This window comes from Balaenoptera ricei, chromosome 20, assembly GCF_028023285.1.
Source record: "Balaenoptera ricei isolate mBalRic1 chromosome 20, mBalRic1.hap2, whole genome shotgun sequence".
Taxonomy (NCBI): domain Eukaryota; kingdom Metazoa; phylum Chordata; class Mammalia; order Artiodactyla; family Balaenopteridae; genus Balaenoptera; species Balaenoptera ricei.
Window position 1 is genome coordinate 6,091,483 of NC_082658.1, and position 17,144 is coordinate 6,108,626.

The following is a 17,144-nucleotide window of genomic DNA, read 5'->3' on the forward strand; positions in this document are numbered from 1 at the left end:
TCCCAGCTCAGAGGGGAGGCCTGGGGAGGAACCGAAGCCAGACATTCATTCCTCTGGGGCCACTGTCCCCCAGGAGACAGGTGTTGGCATCAGGCGGAGCTTTGGGAGGAATGCGGAGCCCGGGGCAGGACGGGGAGAGACTTCATCAGGCCCAGCATGTGCCAGGAAGATGGTGATGGGGGAAGGGAGAGTGTTCTAGAGCCCTGGAGGCAAACCCAGGGGTCTGAGCCTGGGGAGACTGGCCCATGGTGGGTCCCCAGAGTTTTCTGATGCACACATGAGTTTGCAGAGGGCAGCATTCAGTCCACTGGGCTGGCCTCTTAACCCTGCAGCCCTTCTCCACTGTGGCCTTCCTGGGCCCAACTGACAGAGTTAAGTGCTGGCTGGGGCCCAGGATCCCAGGGGAATCTCCACGATGTGGGCCAATCCGTGAGCACCACCAAGATGAGCATCTTAAATTTTCTGAATCGATTCTATTGGCCTGTTTGGTGGTTGAGAGGATGGTCGAATCCAAACGAAGGGGGTTGCTGTGAGGGTTAAATGCGTTAATACACGCAGGACCCTCAGAACGGAACCTGGCAGGGGGTAGGGCAGCATTATATAAATCATGGCTGTTATCCAATTTCAGGGATTCCAAATGCATTTTTCCATCTCTGTAGTCAGAATGCATCTTACTGCAGATGAAATGGCCGCATTTTTTCTTTCTCAGCGGCACATAAAATGATGACGTGTCTTACAAGTGATGTCTTAGGTTCAACCAAATACAGGATGATGGCAATGGTGACTGTATATCTCGACGGCATGTTTTCAGCGATGCCTCCTTCCGTATGAGTTGAGGTCTGGGGTGCTCCAGTGCCCTGTTCCACGTGGAAACAGACCTGGAGACCCCAGGCTGCTGGAGAGGGCTGGAGCCTGGGGTCCCCAGGGGCAGGGGTTGCTCTTGGGGGGAATGAACACAAAGTCATGGGCAGAGGCTGTGACAGGCTGGCAGAGTCCTTGGCAGGTGGGTCAGGAGCACGGTGGGCACAGGGTGAGCCCTCAGTTCCTTAATCCATACAATGGGGAAAGTATGCTTCCTCACAGGCTTGTCGAGAGGACCAGACAATCCGTGTCTGGTTCGCGGCAAAGGCTCGGTCTGTGGGACCTCTTGTTATCACGCCCTGACTCCAAAAGCTAATTGTCTGGGAGATAAGCTGCTTTGTGTGTCTGGGGCTGAGAGCTGGGGTAGCAGAGGGGAGCCCAGGCTGAACGTCTGGGCAGGGGGCTCTAAGAGCTGACTCTCAACCCTATAAAGGGCTATTCAAGTCCATCTCACCCCAGGAGACCCTGGGGCTTATGGGAGGAAATGTGAGAGGCTGGCCCCTCTTCCAAATCCACACCTGTGGCTGATTCTTTTTTTTTTTTTTTTTAATAAGTTTATTCATTTTATTTATTTATTTTTGGCTGCACTGGGTCTTTGTTGCTGTGCGCAGGCTTTCTCTAGTTGTGGCGAGCGGGAGCTGCTCTCCCTTGCGTGGGCTTCTCATTGCAGTGGCTTCTCTTGTTGCGGAGCACGGGCTCTAGGCACACAGGCTTCAGTAGTTGTGGCGCACGGGCTTAGTTGCTCTGCGGCATGTGGGATCTTCCCAGACCAGGGCTCGAACCCGTGTCCCCTGCGTTGGCAGGCGGATTCTTAACCACTGCACCACCAGGGAAGCCCCCCCAGCAGGATTTCTAAAACTCTGATTCTAAAATTCATATGTAATATAAAGAAAAATACAAAATGCACATGGCAATGGAAAGGACCTAGAATAGCCAAAACAACTCTGAAAAAGAACAAAGTCAGAGAACTAACACCACCTGCTTTCAAGGCTTATTACAAAGCAACAGTAACCAAGACAATGTGCTATCGGAATAAAGACAGACAAATAGATAAATGAAGCACAACGGTGTCCAGAAGTAGACCCACACCCATAGGGACAACTGATTTTCAACAAAGGTGAAGAGATAATTCAGTGGCGAAAAGAAAGTTTTCAAAAAACGAGGCTAGAACAACTGGATATCCATTGAAAAAAAAAGAAGGAAAAGAAAAAGATCTATACACCAGCCAGAGAGGGGTGACCAAGGGCACAAGAAAACTTTTGGTGGTGATTGTCATCAAGATTTTGGTGATCATTTAAGGTGTTATACGTGTGTCAAGAAAAATCAAGTTGTACCCTTTAAATAGGTACAGTTTATTATGTCAAAACAAGAACAAAGCCTCCAATGTTCCCTAAAGACGTTGGGGGCCCCTCCCATCCTAGAAGACCTCAGCTTCAAGGTCACCTCCTCCAGGAAGCCTCCGCTGGGGCAGGATTCTCAGGTTACCCCTCTGCAACCCCCATCACCTGGTTCCCACCTGCACTAGCGTCCTTCACACTGTCCTCTACTACTGACCACATGCTTGATGCCCACACTTGACCATGAACAATTTGAGAGGCAGGACCTGCCTTAACCTGTGCTGGAGACCAGGCCCTGTGCTTGGCACCCAGTAGGTGCTGAGAAAGCGCTCAAAGAGCAAAGAGAGGTTTTGTTATCCACTGACGCATTAGGGTTACCTTGGCGCTTCTAGCAAAACCTGCTTCAGCCGGTGAGGACATCACCCCCTGCCCTTCCCTTCCCAGGAAGGAGGCCTCTGGGCTAGGGTTTTTTTTCTTTCTCTTTTAAGGAAGGACTTTGGGAGCAAGAGCTTCTGATGATGAGAAAAGAAGAAGGAAGGGGAGGTGGTCCCTGCTTCCCACGTGCAACACGTATTTCACGGGTCCTGCTAACGGAGCTTCACCGCCGTCCTCTGCGGCACGGAGCGGGCAGAGCCCATCGCAGCAGAAGGGGCTCAGCGTGGCCACCAGCGTGGCACCTCAGATTCTCAAACCTCTAGGCTCATTCTTCTCAAAGTGTGGCCCCCGGACCAGTGGCAGCACATCACCTGGGAACCCGTTTAGACACTCACACTCCTGGGCCCCGCCCCCAGACCAGATGCTCTGGGGGCAGGGCCCAGGAGTCTGCATCCTAGCGAGCCCTTCAGGGGATCCGATGCAGGTTCAGGTGTGAGCCCCACCGCTCCGGGCCACCTTCTCACTTCCCGTAATGAGGCAGGTTACACCTGGGCTCCAAGAATGTGCTCCTGAGGCCCCAGATGCAAGGGTACCCCTCCTTCCTTTGGCCTCTCTTCAGTCCCCGGGCGTCCCAAGGCCTAGCACGACGCAGGGGCTGCTCCCTTGCCCCCAGCTGTGTGTCAGCGTCTCGGAGGCACGCCTTTGCTGCGGCTCGGACGCTTAGGCTGGGCTCAGCGGGTCCAGGGCCCCGGAGCTCTCACACGGCAGAGGCACAAGAGAAGCTGTAGTCAGAGGCCTGATCCCCGCACCCTGGGGCTGGACATTCCAAGTTCCTGGAGAGACAATGGGTCCTAACATTGCAGGCGAGGTGGCAGGCAGGGGGGCGCAGACAATGGGCCTGTGTTTCTCCCCATGCCTTCCTGCGGCCGCTCTCAGCCAGGGCCCTGTGAGGGAGGCTGAACCATCAAAAGCACAGCGGTTCACCCAGCAGATCCCCACTGCCTCTGCCCAGGGCCCAGGCTGAGGCTGGGGCCCCCTCATCACACCCTCCCTCGTTCCCTGGGGCCGAACAATGTTCCTTTTTCCTGAAGGCTTCCGGCATCTTCTAGGCTCTTCAGCCGCTAAGGCCTCGGGAGAAAGCGGTTAAATGCCAACACCTCTCTCCTTCTCCCTGACGCCCTGGCCTCTGTCCTCCTGGGGCAGGGAGAACGGGCAGTGGACAGAGCTCTGCAGCCCCCCGGAGCCGCAGCCAGAAGCACCTCCTCTCGCCCTGGCTGATTTCTCTTCATTAGTGCAATCACATCAACCCTGACAGCAGCGTGTTTATTACCGCCCTGGCGACAACCATTTCTCACCCAGTGATGCACAGCCCGGTAATGAGCTTGGGGCAGAGCTAATGAGGAACTCCCCCCGGGCCTCCTGGGCAGCTCCGGCCCCTCGATGGCCTGCCCGCCGACCCGCCCACCCCCTGCCTACAGCCGCTCCACCAGGGCAGGGAGATGGGGCTCCAAACTGGGAGGTCAAGGGCCACTGGGCCGCGCCTGCCGGGAGCTGCGCAAAGTCAGTGGGCATCCGCTCGAGTGGGGTGACTTCAAGGTTGACCGAGCAAGAAGGCGTGAGCGCTGGGCACTGTCTCAGGGCAGGAGAGGGACAAACAGCCGTGATGGGAAAGGCTGGCTGCCCCAGGGGAGCCTGGGAGGGTACGGATGTGCTGGGCTTTGCTTCCAGGAGCCCAAGAGCTTCTAGAGGATTCGGGAGGGGGTGGCTGAAGTTGATCTGGAACATTTAGTTAGTGCTGCAAGGGCCGGGCGTGGAGCTGCTGCTGGAATGCAGATTACACTAGGGCCCTGCTTTGCTGGAGGATGGGCTTCTGGTCACCTCAGCTCTCCTGGAAGCCACCGATGCATGTCAGTGAGAAAGACCCCTGGGCGGTGGGCACAGTTATCATGGAGCCCAGCGCCTCTTACTAGGGAGAGTCTTCAGGCCCTCACTCAGCGCCCTGCCCCAGCTCTTTTTCAGTCACAGCTACAGTGGTAGAGTTGATGATGTCTGATGCATCTGGTGGCTTGTCCAGTGCAAATTAAAAGGGGAAGGAGAGAGGGCCCAGGGAGAGGCCAGGAGACAGGCCCCCTAATGGTATGGAAGCTAAGGGAATACCCAGCAAACACCAAACATCCAAGCAGCAGGGTCCTCTAGGGACCTAGAAGGCACCAGACCACTCGGGCAGAAGGTTAGGGTGGCCCGGGGTCGATTACATTTGGGACACAACTACTTTAGGAAGTGGATATATAGATAAAACATTACAGAAACATTTAAATACAAATGCTTGAAATATATACGTGTAAAGCATCTTAGAATCTTACAGATGATGTGACCCAAGAGATCACCTCATTCAAGTTTTTCAAAGCCAAGTTTTGCCCTCTATCCCGGGGGTTCAGGAAGCCAGGGGGCAGACATACCACGTCTTCCAGCAACATCAATGGGCTTTAAAATCTCCTTTGTGTGTTAAAATAGAACTCAGGGAGACTGTGGAACGGAATGCAAAATTTCACGCATTTAAAAAGGAAAATATTAAAAAGGAAAAGGTTGTGAGGATGGCGGGCTGCTTCAGGCTGCATGGTCAGATCCCCCAGGGCACGTGTCCACCTCCTCCACTGCTAGAGCCCTTCACGGAGGCGCTTGGAAATGCTGTACTTATGCACCCACCTTTTCCCACGGAGGACATGGGGGCCAAGAGGGACCCAGTGAGAATGGGTTGTGGCCTCTGAGGCCCACAGGCCTATTACCTTCTCTCTGATGTTACTATTACCCTACAGCACCCTGCTTTAAAGGGTTAACTTCATTAATGGCAAACAATAATTTATGTCTAATACCTCTCTCCTTGTTGATGAAGGGTTATTACCTAAACTCAAGGAGTTTGTAATTAAAGAAATCAGTCACACACACGAAAAGATAATTCAGAATCAACAAGGCCAAGTGCCAAAGGAGACATCTAGACCACTGGCATCCCGACGGCTCGTAGGCATCTGGGAGGATGCTTTCCAGCCATGGGACCCAGGGGAGGATGGGAGGATGGGGTGCACAGGGGAGGCAGGAGGGAAAGGCGCTGATGGCTTGTGGGGGTGGGCAGTGAGCATGGTGGAGGGTGAGAGTGGGGGAAGGGAGAGGTGAGATGGCAGCCGTGCACAGGGCCAGACTGGGGAGGGCTTGGCGGTGGTACCCAGTGGGGGAAGCCATGAGGGTAAAGGCCTATCAGTGGGGTGGGGAGGGGGAGATGCAAGAGGTCTCAGCATTCAGATCCTACCGCTAAGACCCTGTGGGAGAGCAGATGGGGCATCTTGAAAGGGTTCTGAGTTCTTTAGAGAGAGGAGAGGCCATTCCAGCCTACAGCCCGTGCCCTACCCCTGCCCCCACCCAAGCTGGGGTAGAGCCTGTGGTCCAATGAGACAGCTCCCAAATCCCCAAGCAGCATGGTCAGCCTTTCCTGAATGGGGACGCCTTGACCAGATCAAAAGCAATGACCTAAGAGGCAGCTTACCTGCCCTCACTGTCTCTTTCTTACAAGTCAAGGGACCTTGGCAAGTTTCTTCACGTTTCTGAACTTCAATGCTAACAAGGTTAATAACAACACCTTCTGGCCAAAATCCTTCATAGGTTGCGGTGAAGAGAAACATGAGATGTCTGTGAACGCTACCCTCAGAAATTTGAGTTTTTAGGAAAGGATCCAGTAAAAACATTCACCTCAAGGCCTGAAGAGCTGATAATAGCTTAATATGTGGGTTCTCAGCGACGTATTTGCATTTTAAGCTGGAGGCAGGGAATGTCTCAACCAAATAAACAAATCCCTAATAATGGAAGTTTAGATGCTACTGGCAGGTCTGTGAAAGAGAAAGAGAGCAGCGGCATTTGGGGACAGGGCGCATGACAAATTGTAGGCCCAAAGCTGACCTTGCTTCGCTGACACCAAGATGACAATAATGACGATGATGGACACTTACTCAGTGTTTGCTAGACACTGAGCTCTGTCCTAAGAGCTTAGCATATCTCATTAAATCTTGTCACAACCCTGTGAGGTGAGGACGACTGTTATCTCCATTTTACAGATGGAAAAACCGTGGCACAGATAGGCTATGTAACTGATCTAAGGTCATCCAAGCAGTAGATGACGGGTAAATGAATTCAGGGAGTCGTGTATGTTTCAGGCCCCTTAGAGGCCTGTTCTGTCCCACCTGGACCCTCTGATGGCACACTCTGGATTGGCCCTCATAGTTCAAAGCAAGGAATGGGGCATCTGTACCAGATTCAGACCCGGCTCACATGATATGGGACAAGGCAGTCGTGCAGGTGCCATTGCTCAGACTTTAGACAACACACCTCCCTCCCCATTTGCACGTTTGCACCCCCGTGGAGGGATCCAGGTGTGGGGGACCCGGGCCCGGGCTCCAGCAGGCCCTGGAGAGTCACCGTGTCCACCCCAGAAGCCGAACTCCCCGAATGGGCTGCATTACGGCCAATAATATTTTCTCCTTTCAGGATTAGCACATCATCAAAATTTCATCACCCCTCTGGGTCACTAATAGCTTCCTAAATGGCATCAAAGTTTAATTGCTGCTTTTCTCTACCCGATTCAGCTTAGAAGACTCTCTGGAGGTCGGTCACTGGCCAGCCAGGTGACCCTAGGGAGACTCCCCAGACATCTCCAGGGAGGGGACAGGGGAAAGCAAGAGAGGAGGCAAGGGAGGAAGGGGTTCCCCTCCTGACCGCTCATGTTCTGCCAGCTTAAGGCCCACTGAGGACACAACTGGGGCAGAGGCAAGAACCAGGAGGAGAAGGAGGAGAAGGAGGAATTCCCAGGGCGACTTCCAAACTCCACCCCCGCCCCTGGGCCACAAAGCACGACAGGCTGGGCATCTCTCATGGGCAAGATATCAGTGAAGGACGTCGTGCAGGTGCAGGGTAGCCCGGGGCAGTGGAAAGATGCCCCATAGAGCCCTGGGTTCAAATACTGACTTCTTTTTTTTTATTATTGGGGTACAGTTGTTTTACAATATTGTGTTAGTTTCTACTGTACAGCAAAGTGAAGTAGTGTTCCCTGTGCTATATAGCGGGTTCTCATTAGTTATCTATTTTATACATATTAGTGTATATATGTCAATCCCAATCTCCCAATTCATCCCACCCCCCTCCCTTTCCTGCTTGGTGTCCATACGTTTGTTCTCTACATCTGTATCTCTATTTCTGCCCTGTAAACCAGTTCATCTGTACCATTTTTCTAGATTTCGCATGTATGTGTTAATATACGATATTTGTTTTTCTCTTTCTGACTTACTTCACTCTGTATGACATCTCTAGGTCCATCCACGTCTCTACAAATGACCCAGTTTCATTCCTTTTTATGGCTGAGTAATATTCCACTGTATATATGTACCACACCTTCTTTACCCATTTGTCTGTGGATGGACATTTATGTTGCTTCCATGACCTGGCTATTGTACAAATCCTGACTTCCTAGCTGTGGGGCCTTGGGCAGGCAATGGCTCTGAGCCTCAGGTTACCCACACGTTGGAGGTGAAGGAGGTCAGAGGCAGGTAACGACTGTAATGCACTTGACACAAAGAACTGGGCGGCAATTGGGAGCTGGCTTCCCCTCTTTAGATCCCTAGGATGGGGAGAGGAGGCCAAATCATTCTACACTGGGGAAGACGCAAAAGAAACTGAAGCAAGAGGAAGATACGGGGGAAATATGGAGAAAAGATACCAGGGGAAAAATCTGGAAACAAAATGCAACCTGAGATCCAATCTTAAGACCCTTTGGCGGGGCAAATACAGAAGCACAAATATAGTTACATTAGCTTATTAAGTGCTTCTGATATGTCAGGCTCCATGCCGAGTGCTCTGCTTGTGTCATCTCATTTACTTCTCCTTGTATTACAAACAAGCCAACGGGGCTTGAGCATATAAGTGATGGAATGCAAAGTGGCAGAGATGAACCCAAACTGACAGAGCTTGAACCCAGGTTGGCCCAGTTCCAAGGCACTGGCCCCTCTACATGCCACTTCTCAACAGCTTAAGGAAAAACAAACCTCAAAAGGCAGGAAAGTAAGAGCACAGACAGGGGTATGCTTTAGGGATGGCCCTGTCTTGGGGGAAGTGATTCTCTGTATGAAATGCTCTTCTGGAGACCACAGTATCATCTCTGCAGTTATTAGGAATGCTCGACATCACCAGTGCGCGTCGAGATGCTCTTTTTCCAGCTCACGGAAGACCGCACTTCCCAGCTCCCTTGCCTGGGAAGGACCACTGGGTGGGACCACGTGATCAGCTCTGGCCAATGGGCTGCCAGGGGAAGTGAGCCAGGCTAGAGTATTTAATTGTAAATGCATGTCTTCCCCTCTCAGGTATTTCAAAAGGTGCCTCCATGCCTGGATGGGCATTACCTAAGCCCCCTACCAGTCCTCCCAATTTCCTCCCCATCGAAAGACGGAGCCCAGCTAATAGAGATTCAGCAAGGACCCAACCCAGAGGCCCTACTGGTAGATGCAGCTTCACCTGCAGGGCCAGAGGTGGGAAAAGCTGGGAACAGGGGCGAGGAAGTCTGAGCAAGGGCTCCTGGCTCAGCAGAAACACCATTCTGGATTGACAAGTACACACTGCTATATTTAAAATGGAAAACCAACAAGGACCTACTATATAGCACAGGGAACTCTACTCAATATTATCAATGTGTAACAACCTAAATGGGAAAAGGATTTGAAAAAGCATCGATACACGTATATGTAGAACTGAATCACTTCGCTGTACACCTGAAACTAACACAACATTGTTAATCAACTATACTCCAATGTAAAATAAAAAGTTAAAAAAAATAAACACTATTCCACGGAAGCCCAGGCTGGAGGGCAGGGCTCCCATCCCTGGGGGGCTTGGCTGTTCATCGCAGTGGGGGCTCCACGGCACGGGGCCTGGTGATGTGCAGAGGGGCCCGTGAGAGTGGGTGAGCGGCTGGAGAGGAGCTGGAGAAGCAGGGAGAGACCAGATGACAGAGGGCTTCATGCCGTAGTTAAGTGTTCATTCATTCACACATTCATTGATGGATTCTTTGTTCACTGATTCATATTTGTTGAGCTCCTTCTATCTGCCAGGCACTCTCCTAGCAGCTGGGGATACAGCAGGGGATAATATAAAGCCCCGCCCACATGAGAGAGACCAGCAATAAACAAGCCAATATATGTCAGATGGAGCTGAGGGCTGTGGAGAGAGGAAAGCAGGCTCAGGGGTGGGTGCGTGGAGATGCCACGTTACAGGGTGTTTAGGGACGGATCAGGGCCATCAGAGGAAAGGCCCGATTAAATAAGGACTGAGCTGTGCAGACATCTGGGAGGAGTGGGCACGGCTGCAGGGACCACAGGACCCTCCAGCGCCAGTTCAGAGGCCAGAGCACAGTGGTGAGGTCTAGGAACACAAGGGCGGTCAGTGCGGTGGACAGCAGTGAGCGAAGGTGAGGCTGGAGAGGAGGATGTGTGTGTGGGAGCGAGGGGTGTGGGTTATGACATCCTTATACCTGGTGGCCCACACATTATAAGCACTTAACACTTACTAAGGGCATCTTTAAAGTGATGGAGAAAATCTCATTTAACATTACAAAAAAAAAAATCCTACGAGATAGATAATAAGACTTATTTTTAACTCCGTTTCCTCATTTTACAGATGAGGAAACTGGGCCTCAGCTCCGGGTGGCTCAGCGATAGAGGAAGCCCAGGACCAGGCTGGAAGCCATCGCCACTGCCATGTTGGCACCTCCAGTATCGGCAGGAGAGGGGCCTCACTGGGGCTCCCGGGCTCAGAGAGGGGCTTTCTGGACCAGACACCTGGCTCGGGGAGTCTGATGAGACAAGCTGTGCAGCCCCTCCCTCCCCTCCCTCCAGGACCCTGAGCAGTCCCGGTGGGTCCCTGGCTCGGCATTGCTCACTGGCCCCGCCTTCTGTCCCCGGAGGACAGGAGTGGGTGGGAGGACGAGTGGTGGGGTTAGTAGCGGGGATGTCTCAGCAACCCGGCTTGTTTTCCTTTCCATTACAGGCAGTTGGGGCTGCTGCTGGCCCATTTGTTGCTATTGGCATCCCAAGGCCCCAAATTTATGATGACTAATTCCCACCGCTTCAGGCAGCTCCAGGGCTGTCTGCGGCAATGTGCTCCAGGCGGGGCCAGGGTGGAAATCCCGCAGGCAGCACCCTAACACCCGGCATCAATTCCAACTCAGTTTCCTGACTCCCTGAGGGGCCAGGAGGCAGAGGGCAGGGAGGGCGAGGTTCCAGCCAATCAGAGGACTCCTTCACCCACAGCCAAATCCTAGGATAACCAGACACAGGGAGCTTCAGCAACATAAAGCACAACTGTCTAACAACCAGCCTGTTTTGTAAGGTAGTGAGTCCCCCATCGCCAGGGGTATGCAAGCAGAGACCACATGGCCACTTGTCCCAGGCTTGTAGGCAGGGGACAGCACTAGATGATTTTTCATGTTTCTTTCAAGTCAAATGTACTGATCATGTTAGTCCTCAGGACAGAGAACAAGCTCATTCTCTATTACCGTTTAGCTTACAGCCCAATTGTGTCCTGTGGTACAAGATGCAGTGCATACCAATACGCAGTTTAACACACTATTTTAAAGTCGGCTGTTCAGGCACTGTTTAAACAGAAAACTGCTGTAAAGGACTTGGCCTCTTTCCCAGCCTCCCTTCCCCGATGGAACAAGGTTCCTGGCCCCTACTTTGGCCTTCCAGCAGAGGACATAAAGGAGAGGTGGTCGATAAATATTTGCTGAACAAATGCACGAAAGGGAGAGTTTCTGAGGCAGGTATCGGGCTGCCAGCATGATTTGGTCTCTGGGCGGGGGGTCCTGAGTCTGTCCACCCCAGGCAGGGGTGATCTTCTGCGGCCAAAACAAGCACCAAACGGTGTCACTCATCAATCCACAGCCAGAATGTTCCAGACTGCCCAGGTGAAGCCCAGGGGTGCACAGGGCGAGGGCGAGGGGTGTGCGGGGCCGAGAGCCACCTCTCTGGCCCTGGGAGAAGGGGAGGTAGGGAACAGGGACACCCCCAGGGCCACCCTCGCGTGGGGCGGGGTCTCTTGACACACACCAGCTGAGCCGCAGGCAAGCACGCCAGTCGGCCTTGTGGTAATGAGTATGAAGCCCTGATCAATAAGTTATTTTTTGCTGTCAGTAATTAATAATTATAGCTTAGCCGCAGCATGTAATTAAACTTTCATCCCACTCCCTTGAGTGCTGTTTGGCTTTTATTATGATTACCTCCCAGCAGTAAACTTTCTCCCTTTGGGGCCTTCGGGATCCTCCGGGGCTGGGCTTCCCAATCCCCCTTCAGGGTTTTCCCACCGCCTGGTTCCCTCAGCTCAGACTCCCCTCTGTTCCTCCCCCAGGCACCGTTCACTTGAAAGAAGCTTCTGGACCAGCTGGCTGGGCTCTGCTGCCCTCCTTCCAGCCTCCCGGCCTCTGAAAGATGTCCACCAGCAGTGATCAAGCTTCGAGGCACGTGAAACATCTTGCGAGGTGCTTGTTAAAATGCAGACACCCTCCAATCCGAGTGCCTGGGAGTCTGGATCGGGACCACTGCAGGGCCACTTTGGGTCATGGTGATGCGGCCACAGAAGGAAGTCAGAGAAGGGTCTTGGGTGAGGAAAAGGCATTCAAGGCCTTTTCAGTGGGTGGCCAGGAACTCACGGTCTCCTGGCTAATAGTGTACAAACAATCATAATAACAACAATAATCACAATTACCCTTTACTGAGCACCTTCTATGTGCCAGGCACTTGCTAGGCACCCCCGGAATACCTGGTGTCCTCATACGTACTCTGCTCTTTTTACAACACCCCTGCGCTGAGTTTGGGGAAAGAGTGGGAATCATGTGACATCACGTTTCAGGGGCAACGATCAAATGGTAGCTTTCAGTATAAACAGGTAGTGTTGCCCAGGTTCTGCACCTGAAAAAAACTAGGTTAAGTCTAGATAAATCCGGCAGCCAATGTGAGGTTTGTCCCAAGACAGGAAGATGGCTTGGTCCCTCGCTCTGTATCATGATTAGAGAACGGGGCTCGTGGGCTCAGAAGTGACAAACAGCGCCAGTGGCTCTAACCAGCCCAAAGGGTTAATGGCATGGCCTCAAACTCAAAAGCAAAGCAAAAGGAGAAAAAAGCAAAGGAGAGACTCCACTCTCTAACCCCAAAGCAGATGAGAAACAACCCCCTGGAACCCCGTGCTTGACCCTGTTCCCCCGATACACAACGCAGCAGTGCCCCCAGACCTGGGCCGAGACCAAGTTCCCATAATCCTCTGCATGGTTTGCCGCCCTGGAGACAAATGGAGGGAGAGTACCCGATGGATGCTGGAAAACACTCTCTCGGAGCCAGAGAACACAAACGGAGCAGCAGGGAACCTGGGCAGCCACGCTCAAGCCGGCAGCAAACAAGAGAAGCGGGAGAGAGAGGGAATCAATCAAAGAGACCTTCGCCACTTCTGACAGGGCGAGCCCCTCCCGCTGGAAGCACAAGGACATGAGGTGGCCTGGCCTGAACTTCAGCAGGACGGACGCGTGGAATCTTGGACTTAGGTGGATGGGACAGGTGTGGAGGTGGGACATGGAAACGACTTGCCGACCCAGAAGGAAGGACCTTCAGGTGCCCTGGGGACTCCTTACAAGCCTGGTTTTGGATGGAACAAGAACTAACGAGCCGCCTGCCCAGGGAAATCGTGGGGTTACTGGAGTCTGTGCAGTGATTAAGTCAGAAGCATCCAGATAGAGACGGACACCCCTCAGAGTCCTCCCAGCCCCCTGGCTTTCAGCTAGTAACCCCATGGACACCTCAGAACAAATCTGTGAGGTGCCCCAGGACTAACCTGTTCTATTCTGCCAGCCTCCCATTCCCCCTGGACCCTTAGAAGAAAGGCCCCGTCCCAGCAAGCCCACCCCAGCTGCAGATGGTCCTGGTTCCAGGGAGAGAGGGGCTTAGAACTCACCTGGTCCCAGTCCAGACTCCTGCCCCCAGATCACCCAGCAGCCTTCGCCAAGTCACCTAATGCCCCTAGACCTCAGTTTTCCTATCTGTTAAACGGCTACTAGAATAAGACGACCTCTGAAGTCCCTGCCTGCTAGAAGATTTTATGATGATCATAAAAATAATAACTTTTATTACCTTACATTTACAGGGCCCCGTTACAAAATTTCTAAGTGCTTTAACGCAAATTACGTTGTAAAATCCTCCCCTCCACCCTGTGAGTGAGAGTTGATTATTTTTATCTGTTTGATCTTGCCTCTCTGGGCTGCCTGACGCTGGGCTCACTGGAGTCCCTTCTTCCCTGCGACTCCGGGACTCCAGAAATGGGGTGGGGCCCTTTCGAGGTTGCAGCCTCCGCAGACCGGCGCCCCCTGGGTGGGTCCAGGCCCCCTCCCGAGCCTGGAAGAAGGAAGGCCAAGCCCTGGGAGTCCTGGAGCTCAGTCCAGGCTTCGTCTCCCGCCGCCCCCAGCAGGCGCCGCTCGGACACCGCTGGCACTGCTGTCTGGATCTGCGAACACCAAAGGCAAGGAGGCACGGGTGCAGCCGCCCTCCCCCGCTGGGACCTGCCCGAGGACTGGCGGTCTGTCTGGGCATCCGCCCTCTGGAGGGGGGCAGGGCGGATCGATCACGCCTCCTCCTCCTTCCCAACACTCCCACCCCAAACCCACCAGCCCTTCTCCACCCTGAGGCTGCTCCAGGCAGCTACAGGTCAGAGCGGCGGCTGCAGACACTTGAGCGGCCAGTGGAGCTGGAGGCAAAGGCGGGACGCTGAGTGTGTCTGGGGGCGGGCGCGAGAGGAGAGGGCCTCAGACCCTCAGACTTCGCCTCCGGCGAGCACCGCGAAGCACCCCAGCCCTGGCGGCCGGCCAGGCAGCCAGGCGCGGGCTCCGAGACTTGGCCAGGCCCCGAGACTGCCCTCCCGGGGCGACCATCCAGGAACCCAGCGCTCTACTCCGGCTCCTTCCCGCCGCCCTCCCGCCCCACTGCCTCGCCCCGGGGCGGCCAGCGCGTGCTCGGCAGGGCCTTGCCCTTCCCCGCGGACACCGAGCGGGGACCCAGGAGCCCGGCCTAAGGAGCTGGGTGCAGCCGGGCGCTGAGCCCGGCACGGAATGGCGCGCCCCTCCCACACCAGCCCGAGGGCACTCACAGCCCGGGTGGGGGGGTAGCGACCCCCCCCCGACTCCTCTTAGCCTCCACGAGCGACGCCTCCCTGCACGGACCCCCACCTTCCCTTATTCGGAAGCCACAAGTCTCAGCAAGACCGCTCCAGCCCCCCAAAGAGAACCCCCAAACTCGGGGAAAGGGGCCTGAAACTCCCGGGAGAGGGCTCTGCCCAGGCCAAGCCTGGGGTCCCAGAGGCGACCGTGAGGCCAGCGAGCTCCCGCGCCCCTCCCCGCGCCCCCCCCGCGCCCCTTCCCCAGCCCCACTGGGGGCGGCACTGTACCTTGGGCTCCGGCCGCGCGGATCTGGTGCAGAGCCAGCAGAGTCCAGATCAGTAGTCCCCACATGGCAACCAGCCTTTTCTTCGGGGGGTTGGTCTGCCGTACAGTTTTATAATCCTGGTGAGGTCCGGTACCCCGTGGCTACGTCCCGGGAGACTGTCTACGCGACTCCGGCCCGGAGCGGTATCCGCCGGGGAGGGGAGGCGCTGGCGACCCCAACCCTTCCTCCTCTTCTTTAGTACAAGTCCAATCCCCGCGGCGCTCCGGGAAGGCGAGGCGCGAGCAAAGAGGAAGAGAATGAAGCCGCTCTCGGTCTCGGGGCGCCTCCCCGCTTAGCAGCCCAACTCCGACTTCTTCTCCCGGGCAGGGCGGCCTCGCTGATCTGACCGGGTCGCGGGCCGGGCTCCGGAATAAAGCGACAACTTCAGGAAACTTCCTCCCGTGGCCACGTTGCCCGCCCCCTGCCCGCCCCCTGCCCGCCCCCTGGTTGGGTGCTCCGCGCGGACGCAGTCACCGTCGATCCGGGCGCCGGGCCCCCGGGGCCGCGCGGGAGACGAGCGCGGCGGCAGAGGCGGGTGCGGGGCTTCTTTCAGGGGCGCCGGGTTCAGGAGGCGCGGTGAGCATAGCGGTCCGAATCTCCCTGGAGCTGAAGTTTTCTTCTCTCTAACTTTGCAGGCGGCATCTGGCGGGGCCGAACCACCTCTCTCGGCTGCACCGCCCCGGCGGCTAATCCGGGGACTCTCGGTCCCTCCTGGGGACGCCGGGCCCGTGCGCGCCCTCGGCTCCGCGCCCAGCGGGCTAGCAAACTTTGCGGGTCCCGCGGCCCGGCGCGCCGCCCCGCGAGCCCATGTCCGCTCCGGCTGCGGGGCGGCGGGGACGTCTGCTGGGCTCGGCGACCCGGGCTTGTCGCCGGGGCCCGGGCGCGGAGCCTCCTGCTGGCCCGAGGCTGGAGCCGGGCGGCTCTGCCCTCCGCCGCTCCCCGGCCGGAGCTCTCGGCGAGGCGCGCGGAGAGCCTGGCGGGCGGCCCCGGTTCCGGGGGCGCGGCGCCTCCTCGGACGCCCGGCGCGCGCCGACCTCCCGGGCAGGAGAAGCAGCGGCCGCCGCGCCCGCCCCAGCGCCTCGGCCGCGCCGCCGGCCGCCTCGGCCGCTCGCTCTCCGAACCCGCCGCCCTCGGCTTCCCGGGCTCGGCGTCCGGAGAGCCACTCCTGCCTGCGCCGAGCGGGAGCTGCGCGGGCCGCGTGAGCCGGGGACGAGCGCGGCGGAGGCGGAGGCGGAGACGCGGCGAGGGGGGCCGAGCGCTACCCCGTGGCCGCGACTGAAGAGCAGCCTGCGCCCGGGGAGGGGGGCGGCGGCGGCGGCGGCGGCGGCGGCGGCGGCGGCGGCGGCGGCGGCGGCGGCGGCGGCGGCGGCGGCGGCGGCGGCGGCGGCGGCGGCGGCGGCGGCGGCGGCGGCGGCGGCGGCGGCGGCGGCGGCGGCGGCGGCGGCGGCGGCCCCGAGCCAGGCCCGGGAGCGAGCCCCGTGGAAACACGAGCCGTTTGCGCGGCCGCGGGCGCCCAGCCTCTCCGGGAGCCGCAGGAGAGCAGCAGTGCTAACCTCGAACCTGGCCGGGGCGGGATGCGCCCAGAGCCCCTCGGCTCTCTCGGCCAGCCTTGCCTTCCAGCCTCGGCCCCGCACCCCGCTCTCAAAGGCCTCATCGGACCTCTCTCCCCGAGCCGGGAACCCCGACACCCTTCGCGGACGTTGAGTAATAGGGGTGGGGGGGTACTGGAAAGAGGGGTTCGGGCAACTGGTTGATTCCAGTTTCCCCTTCCCAGGTCAGGCTTTCAAAAGAACCGCTCAGGGCGGAGAGCAAGACAAAGGAGAGGCCTGGGACTTACAGACGGCTGAGAAAGTGAAGTTGGTGCCAAGGCATATGCATTCTTTGTTTCTTCTTTTTTTTTTTCCTTTTGAGCTCTGCTTGCAAAGGGTAGAAGAATGGGAAATTAGCGAGGAAGCTATAAAAGGGAAGCTCGGAGGCTTCCTTGCTTGTAGACCACAGGAGTTAGCAGCCCTGCTGAGGGGGA

The 17,144-nt window shown here is 56.3% G+C and overlaps 1 protein-coding gene across 1 annotated transcript in view; it reads right to left on the reverse strand.

Annotated features, from left to right (window-relative positions):
- The window catches only part of SDK2 (sidekick cell adhesion molecule 2), a 263,285-nt gene extending 247,988 nt beyond the window's left edge, over positions 1-15,297 (reverse strand). The window contains exon 1 of the mRNA XM_059907902.1: positions 15,084-15,297. Coding sequence (XP_059763885.1) covers positions 15,084-15,147 — 64 coding nt within the window. The 5' untranslated portion in view covers positions 15,148-15,297. The remainder of the gene's footprint in view (positions 1-15,083) is intronic.
- Between the last annotated feature and the right edge of the window lie 1,847 nt (positions 15,298-17,144).